The 9,061-nt window shown below is 53.8% G+C and overlaps 1 protein-coding gene across 1 annotated transcript; it reads left to right on the forward strand.

Moving 5' to 3' along the window:
- The first annotated feature begins 122 nt into the window (after positions 1–122).
- On the forward strand, positions 123–9,061 carry IRGQ (immunity related GTPase Q). Its single transcript, XM_049900109.1, has 3 exons — positions 123–268; positions 586–1,117; positions 2,608–9,061. Exons 2-3 carry the CDS (start codon positions 588–590, stop codon positions 3,914–3,916), a joined length of 1,839 nt encoding a protein of 612 aa, XP_049756066.1. The 5' UTR covers positions 123–268; positions 586–587; the 3' UTR covers positions 3,917–9,061.

Raw genomic sequence — 9,061 nt, forward strand, 5'->3', positions numbered from 1 at the left:
AGCAATTGGAGCTGGGAAGCGGGCACACTTCTGCTCTTCTGCGCAGGTGCTGCGAGGGACTCTGTCTCGGAGGTCACGCTTTCAAGACACACCCCCATCTAGAGGGAGTGACGTCAGTCTAGAGCTCCCAGAACGGATCCAGACATTTCCAAACCCAGGCTCTCCGACCTCTTCGGCCTCTGTCCGCCGGACCCCAGGTTCGAGGCTTCTCAGCAGCTGACACCTCCGCCTCGGACTGCGCTCGCCTTTGGTGTCGGCTGTTTGCTCGGTTGGTGATTTGGAATTATCCAGGATATGGGGGCGGGGAGAATAAAACACCTTTGTTTCCGAGGAAGGAGGGGCTGGAGGTCTGGATTTCTGAGTTTTTAATCAGAAAGGGAAACGCTTCCGTTTAGAAAGAAGGCGCATAGGATGCCTGGGTCCCTGGGGGAATAGGGCCTGGGCGTCGGATTTCTAGGTCCTGGGGAGTGACGCCCGAGACTGAAGAAGGGATGGGGTGGAGGACTGAATTCTGGGTTCACTGTGAGTGGCTAGGAAAGAAAAAGATTGGGGTTCCCTGACCCGGGTCTCCCCCATCCTTTGCAGGTATGCCTCTACCGCGTGGTGACGTGACTGCCTTGTTCCTGGGGCCTCCGGGCTCGGGAAAGTCCGCGTTAGTCGCAGCGCTGTGCGACAAGGATGTGGAGACGTTGGAGCCCCTTGAGGAACGGCCGGACTCAGGGGTCCCCAGCCTGCGGGCTGCGGGTCCAGGCCTCTTTCTGGGCGAGCTGAGCTGCCCACCCGCAGCGCCGGGGCCCTGGGCGGCGGAGGCCAACGTGCTGGTACTGGTGCTGCCGGGACCCGAGGGTAACGGGGAGAGCTTGGCCCCAGCGCTGGGGGAGGCAGCACGGGCCGCCCTGGCCCGAGGGACCCCGCTGCTGGCGGTGCGAACCCTCAGCCCCAGGGATTCACAGAATGAAGCCCAAGCCCGGGATCAGACAGCAACCCTGCTGGACAGCGCCGGGTTACGAGCCGTGGCTCTCTTCGTGCTCCCGGCGGACTGCAGCGGCAGCGAAGGCCACGAGGAGCTAGAGCGCCTGCGGGCAGCCCTGCAGAGCCAGGCAGAGGCGCTGCAGAGGTGAACACGGGGTCTGAGGGCGGAGTGGGGAGGACCGCGTCCTTAGTCCAGACTCCGCGTCTAAGGCGTTCTTTGATGTTCTCGAGGCCCCGCCCCTAGCGTGTTTTGGGCAAGCTTTAAGCAGATGCCTGCCTGCCGAAAGCCGGGTTCTTTCATCCACGCTCCAGCCCAAGCGAGTGCTGTGTTTTTCCCTTTTCTGTCATTTTGGCCCCGCCCCAGCCAAGGGTTCCCTGCAGTTCTGGACTTATCATCCAGGTCCCGCCTCCTGCGAGAACTCTGAGATCACGAGGACCCACTCCCTAGCGAGAATTCTTAGGGAATTCGCCCAAGTATTGCCTCCAACAAAAATTTTGAAGGAAGGCTCACTCTTGCCACACAAGTTTGTGATCCCAGTGAAGATTTTACCTAAAGACTTACCTGCGAGTCCCCCCGCATCAGCTTAGTCCTCAAGGGACCCCAGTTACCATAAAGCCCGCCTTTAATGAGCTTTATTCCTGAGTGCCCTTCACTTCCTGTCTCCAATCTCCTCTAGTTTCTGTGCACACTCATGGGCTGTTGTTACTTGCTGTCCAGTCGCCCCACCTCATGGCGATCTTAGGTATATATAACAGAAGGAACTGTTGCTTTGCCCTGTGCCATCCTCATGATCTTTGATATATTTGAGTCCATTGCTGCCGGTCTACTTGCCAGCTACCTCTTCAGCTTTCTCCCCCAAGACCGAGCCACCTCATTTTATAACGTTAGAATGAGGCTCAGAGGGAGCAGCCTCTCGAGCAGGTCCACTGCTCGTTTTCTACCCCAGCCTCACTCACCTCCTCTTGTCTTAGCCACATCCCCTTCGTAGGAATTAGTAGATGAAGCCTCTCCTTTCACTGGTCCTCCTTGCCCTCCTCCACTTTTTCTTCCTCAAGAAAGAGCGCCCTTGGGAACCTTAACCCAAAAAACCAAACCCACTGCCATCGAGTTGATTCTGACTCATAGTGACTATAGGACAGAGTAGAACTGCCCCATAGAGTTTCCAGGAACTGCTTGGCGGATTCAAACTGCCGACCTTTTGGTTAGCAGCCATAGCACTTAACCACTATGCTACGGGGGCTTCCTTGGGAACCTTAACCATATCAAATAGCGCTGACTTTCACTTAGGCAACAACACAGCCCTGATTCTTTGTCCCAAGCTTTACCCTCTGTGAGCTTTGCTTCGCCCAGAATGACTCCTAGCCTTTTCTTAAGTCAGAAAAGCCCCTCTCCAAGGACTACATCCAGGTACCAGCCCCTGCTCGTAGCCCCTCCCTTATCTCTATAGCCCCGCCCTACTGGTTTCTATTTCCTTTGCTATCAGTCTAGCCCTTCTCTTCTCTGATCCCATCTCGCTGCTGGATTCTTGAAAGTTCCGCCCTCATCCTCGTAGCTCGGTCTTTGTCCGCCTGGCCCTGCACTCAGGCATCTGCATTTTCTTATACCCCTGACTCCATCCTTCTCTGCCTCCGCAGGCTCCTGCCACCAGCCCAGGATGGCTTCGAGGTGCTGGGCGCAGCTGAGCTGGAGGCTGTGCGTGAAGCTTTCGAAACAGGTGGCCTGGAGGCGGCGCTGTCCTGGGTGCGCGCCGGCCTGGAGCGCCTGGGCAGCGCGCGTCTGGACCTGGCCGTGGCGGGTACAGCCGATGTGGGCCTTGTGCTGGACTCGCTGCTCGGGTTGGATCCTGGCGACTCTGGTGCCGCCCCTGCTTCAGCACCCGCGGAGCCCACGCCCTACCCGGCACCTGAGCGTCCTAATGTCGTTTTCTGGACTGTGCCTCTGGGCCACGCAGGCACTGCCGCCGCCCCCCATCCAACCCACTACGATGCGGTCATCCTCGTCACGTCTGGGGCTCCCACTGAGAAAGACTGGGCCCAGGTCCGGGCCTTGGTGCCTCCAGATGCGCCCGTGGTCTGCGTGCGAACAGACGGCGAGGGTGAGGAACCAAAGTCTCTGGAAGAAGAGGAAATGGTGGAAAAGCCCAGCGGCGAGAGTTTAGAGAACGCAGACAGTGAGGGAAGAGAGAAATGTGGCACTGGGTCGCAGAAAGCAGGTAGTGGGGAAGGATCAGAGAAAGCAGGCAACAACGGTTTTCAGCAGGTGGCCGGCGCGAAGAAGTCGGGGAGCGGGGATTCGGAACGTGTGGTCGCGTTGAGCCCAGAGGACGAGACGTGGGAGGTGCTGGAGGAACCGCCGCCGCCCGTGTTCCCACTGCGCCCAGGCGGACTCCCTGGGCTCTGCGAGTGGCTGCGGCGCGCGCTACCCCCAGGCCAGGCCGGGGCGCTGCTGCTGGCACTACCACCCATGTCTCCCAGTGCGGCCATAACCAAGGCTGCGGCACTGCGAGCTGGGGCATGGCGGCCGGCTCTGCTGGCTAGCCTGGCGGCGGCGGCGGCACCCATACCAGGGCTAGGCTGGGCGTGCGACGTGGCACTTCTGCGAGGCCAGCTGTCGGAGTGGCGGCGAGCACTGGGGCTCGAACCGGCGGCATTGGCGCGACGTGAGCGCGCGCTGGGCCTGGCTCCAGGGGAGCTGGGAGCGCGTGCTCACTTCCCTGGCCCAGTGACTCGCGCCGAGGTGGAGGCGAGGCTGGGCGCATGGGCGGGCGAGGGCACAGCCGGGGGCGCGGCTCTGGGCGCGCTTTCCTTCCTGTGGCCCGCGGGCGGCGCAGCGGCAACTGGCGGCCTAGGCTACCGCGCGGCTCATGGCGTTCTACTGCAGGCACTTGATGAGATGCAGGCTGACGCGCAGGCGGTGCTGGCACTCCCTGCGCCCACCCAGTAAGGAGTATCGGATAGGGACCGGGGATCCTGGGATGCCCAGCATCCAGGCTGCTGGCTCCGCGGAGACTGAGGATCCTGAGTCCTGGTTAGAGAAGAGGGCACTTGGAGGTCCAAACTCCGGGATAGGGTGTCTGGATCTCCGAGATACCAGAGCAGTGATAGCCACCCAGAACCCTGGGTGCTTGGAGGGGATGTTATTCAGACTTGATTGGGATGTGGTATTTAAAGTTATCAAGTTTCTGGATCCTGACAGGGAAGTAGAGTCTGGGGGACAGGACTCCTGAATTCCCTGGGGATGATGGAGCATAACACCCAGACTCCTGTGTCCTGAAGGGAGCTGGGGGCCCGATCCCTAGAAGGGGGTAGGTCTTGGTCTCCAAAGGAGGAGAAAGTGGAGCTATTGGAGAGCTAGTCCTCAAGGGGGAAAGGGAGTGAAGGCGCTGATTGGGAGGGGATGGTCCATGACAAGACCTGGACTCCAGTGTGGGGGGAGGGGACCCGGGTACCCCAGGGAGCTAAAACCCTTGGAACCCCCAGAGGAATACAGGGTCTGGGTTTCCTGGGGAGAAAAGGCCTGCATACAGCCTCCCAGGTTCTCAAGGGGTCAGTGGGCTTTCAGTCTTCACTGGCAGTGGGGAGGGGGACACACAGGCCTCAGATTCCTGGCTCCCAAGAAGACTGTGGACCTTGGTTCCTAATTCTTGGGTGGTGGGAGGTCTAGGTCTGGAGGGAGGGAAAAAGAGACCCATGAGAGAGAGCTGGAAACCCCTCAGTCCCACTTGGGGAATAGAGGGATGTATAATATTTCCTCCTTCACGGGTCTATGCCTTTCCCAGCTTTTAGCGGGAGGATGAGTTCACAAAAATGGAGGGAGGGGGCAAGAAGTCTGAGCATGGTGGGCCCTGGGATAGCCAGGGACCAGGAATGAGGCCTGGGTGTGGAACGACAGAAACGCATGACCTCAGAGCTATCCCAAAAATCTCTCATGGATTTGAATCTTGGTGGCTGCCCCTCTTTCTGTGAGTTTGACTGGGAGAGGATTCGAGTGCCTCCATTTTACAGGTGCTGACCCTGGGTGATTCGGGGGATCTCTGGGGAGTCTGTTCCTCTCTCTCTCTTTTTTAGGGGTTCCTGTCTCTTTTTGATCTTGATTTCTTCTGTCATTAAACCCCAGCCCTTTCTGGCCTTGGTGTTTTGTACACCTGCCTTTTTGGAAAAGCAGCTACACTGCTGCACTAGTCCAAATGTTTCTCTGTGGCTACCTCACGTGTGTACACACAGAGAGCTACAGTGAACAAGGGCCCATTGAACGACTGGGTGGTCATCCCAGACTGTGAGAATGTGCCATGAGTGAGGCAAAGGGAGAAACCACAGTGCCTAGAATGTTTCAGGCTGCTAGCTATGTGTACAGGAGAAGGTGCAAGTCACAGAATTTTTATATATCAAAAACAGGAAGGTAGTATTGGAGAGACCATCTCTTTTGTGATAGATGGGGAGAGCAGAGCCCAAAGAGGGGAGGCTCTAGGCCCAACATCACACAACAAGGCCCTTTGAGGTCTGGCCCCTGTCTGTCCTCATTCCTTGACTACCCCATCCCCAACCAGCATGATAGGTCTTCCTTCTGATGGTTGAGTGGGCCACCTTGGGCCATGCCTCAGGACCTTTGCACTTGCTGTCCTCTCTGCTTGTAATGCCCTGACCTTAGATCTTCCTGTGACTGACTCCTTGTCAGTCATATTTCTGCTCAAATTTCCCCTGAGAGCGGCCTTTCCTGACTACCCTGACTGAAGTATCTCACCCACCCAATTGCCGTCAAGTCAGCTCCAACTCATGGGAACCCCATATGTGTCCAAATAGAACTGTGCTCCATAGGGTTTTCAGTGACTCATTCTTTAGAAGTAGATCACTAGGCTTTTCTTCCAAGGTGCCTCTGTGTGGACTTGGACGTCCAGCCTTTCAGTAAGCAGCTGAGTGTGTTAACTGTACCACCCAGGGACTCCTGAGGTACCCCCATTATTCATCTCATCTGGTTGATTTTCCTTGTAGCAATTACTGCTATCAGAAATGATCTTATTTATTTATTTACCAATTTATCGGCTATTGTCCCCTTGCCTGTCTTGTTCTCTACTGTATCCCCAGCACCTAGACCAGTGCCCGGCACACTGTGGGTGCTTGGTAAACATTTATTATTTTAATTTATTAGTCAGCGGCAGAACTAGGGCTAGAATTCAGATTGTCGGCCTGTTCCTGTAAGACAGGGAAAAGGAGCAAGATGGAGAGAAACAAGCATTTAATGGGAAAGTAAGTCTGGAGGTCAGGGCACCTGGGAAGCAAGCACAGCTTTGCCACTGTTGCTCTGTGCGATTTGGACCAGGGCCTTATTTTCCCATCTGTAAAACGACAGGGCCGGACAAGAGCACGAGATCTTGTTTCCCTGGACAGCTGAAGACAAGGGTAACTGATGACAAGAAGACTTAAGCGATGGTACCTCCCATCTCCAGCTTGAACTCCCACCGCTGGCACAATCTGTCCCATCCGGTTGAGATGACCAAGAGGTGGTCTCTCACGTAGAATTGATTTGCTGGTCTAGTAATGCTCTTAGGAGCTGTTGTTAGCTGCTGTCCAGTCAACTCTGACTCATGGCGACCCTTTAGGTTAGCCACCGGTTGGCATCAAATGAAAACCATTTACCCCACCTAGAGGCCTTTTTCTTAGAAGCTCATGATGTGGGAAGGAGCCCTGGTAGCACAGCGGCTTAGAGCTTGGCTGCTAACCAAAAGATCAGCAGTTCGAATCCACCAGCCACTCCTTGGGAACCCTTTGGAGCAGTTCTACTCAGTCCTATAGGGTCGCTATGAATCGGAATCGACTTGATGGCAACAGGTTTGTTTGGTTTTAATGAGGTGGGAAAGGGGCCCTGGTGGCACAGTGGGTAAGCACTCAGCTGCTCAGCTGTTAACCAAGAGGTTGGCGGTTCAAAATCACCCAGCAGTTCCCACAGGAGAAAGGCTTGGCAATCTACTTCCATAAAGACTGCAGCCAAGAAAACTCTATAGGGCAGTTGTATTCCGCACACAGGGGGTCGCCTTGAGTCAGAATAAACTGGAAAGACCAAAAACAATGAGGCTTGGAAGAGACATTTAGCTCTACTTTGAATGGCTCCAGGCATTGTCCTCCAAGCTCTGTCAGCCCTGAGGAAATGCTGTTCATCTCTCCCTGTAATATCCAGTACTACTTTATCTAATAGTCCCCTCAGTCTGCCCTTCAAGCCCCTCAATCCAGCTTGCCAGCCACATGAAAGAGCACGAGAGCCACAGAGTGGTGCTGTCCAATGGAAGTAGAATGCGAGCCTCCGTTGCCATTTAAAAGTTTCCAATCGCCATATTAAAAATGTATAAACAGGTTTTTTACATTTTTTTCATGCTAAGTCTTTGAAATCTGGTGTGTGTTTTACGCTTACAGCACATCTCAATTCAGATGGTACATTTTCACTGGAAAATGAGTAATCTGTATTTAGGTTTCATAAAATTCCTAGTTGGAGTAGATTCCCATACCCAAGTTGCCTCAGTTATGTTTAATAGTTTTCCTATAACTGAAATGAGTATCGGCTTTTCAATTAACCAACCAGTTGCTGTCAAGTCGATTCTGACTCATGGCAACACCTTGTGTTCGGAATAGAACTGAGCCCACAGGGTTTTCAGTGGCTGACCTTTCAGAAGTAGATCTGCAGACCTTTCTTCCAAGGCACCTCTGGGTGGATTCAAACCACCAGCCTTTTCATTTGTAGCTGAGTGCTTAATCGTTTACACCACCCAGGGACTTCTTTAATTAAGAGTAAATAAAATCCAGTCTCAGCCGCATTAGCTCCACTTCAAGTGCTCAGTAGCTACATGTGGTCAGTGGCTACCATATTGGACAGCACAAATATAGAGCATGTCCATTATCACAGAAGATTCTAGATAGTGCAGCTCTAGAGTCAGTCTTTCTACTGACTCTGGGGGTGACCTTGGTCAAATCCCATCTACCTCATAGGGCTATTGTGAGAATTCAGTGATACACACACCCACACATTGATGTACTGCAGCACCTCCTGAGAAACCTGACACACCCTGGGAACTCAAATGTTAGTCCCATTGCCCCTGCCCACACACCCTTACCCTGGGCAGCACCAAGACAACTCTAGTCTGGGCACTTCCTGTCTCACCACCATGCCTTTGCTCACAGAGGGTCCTCCGGTATTTCTGCTTCTTTGAGACTGCCTCCTGGCCGTGGCATCCCTGGCTCTGTTTCCCTGCTGTAAATTCCCTCTGCCCTCATGCCAGAGGGAATCATGCCAGAGGTCACATCTGAGAAAGTAAGGCCCGATTGAGTGTGTCTGTGTGTTGGGGAAGGGTGGTTGTGTTTACGCATCTGTATATTGGCATTCTTGGGTGTTTTGGCTACTGTTTGTGGTAGTTGCCTTTTAAACCATAACTTTTGATGGGATTGCATTTTAGGCTCTCTGGAGGCATTAGGTTGCTAATGAGCTTACAAGGAGAAAAGACTAAGATTGCCTTTGGGAGGATCCATAGTGTCTGTGTGGCACCTCCAGACTGGAAGACCCTCCAAGGCAGGAATGCCAGGAAACACAGGATGAATCTTGGCATTGGCACCCCCTGAATTGGCACAGGCACCACGAAACTGGTGAGTGGAAGAGACAACCTATCACCTCAGCTGACTTTCATATACTTCTGAATCACGATGGATCATCATGGGGTAGGGAACCAAGAAGGGCAAATCAGGGGTGCAGTTGGCATGTGGTGCTTTTTGGAGGAATGAATAAAAACGAGTAGAAATCCTGTTGTTTGTGTCTGTTTCTTGTTGGTTTGTCCTGGAGGAGCCGCATCAGAGAGGTCACCTCATAGCTGCATGACCCTGGCAAGTATTTCATTTCTCTGTGCCTCAGTCCCCTCGTCTGAAATAGGGCATTGGTAAGAGAATCTGCTTCCCAAGGCTGTTGTGGCCTGGAAAGACTTAGTAAGATCCAGACTAATTGTAAACTCTCAATAAATACAAGTTTTTTATATCAAATTCCACTTCTTATGTAGCCCCCTTCCTCACCATTTCTCTAAAATTATCACACTGTTAATTTATCATCACATCTTTG

Source organism: Elephas maximus, chromosome 11, assembly GCF_024166365.1.
Source record: "Elephas maximus indicus isolate mEleMax1 chromosome 11, mEleMax1 primary haplotype, whole genome shotgun sequence".
In the NCBI taxonomy this organism is placed as follows: Eukaryota; Metazoa; Chordata; class Mammalia; order Proboscidea; family Elephantidae; genus Elephas; species Elephas maximus.

Coding starts and splice junctions, on each gene's coding strand:
- IRGQ (XM_049900109.1), top strand. CDS start 588: ATGCCTCTACCGCGTGGTGACGTGACTGCCTTGTTCCTGGGGCCTCCG. Junction 1,118..2,607: donor CAGGCAGAGGCGCTGCAGAG/GTGAACACGGGG, acceptor CTGCCTCCGCAG/GCTCCTGCCACCAGCCCAGG.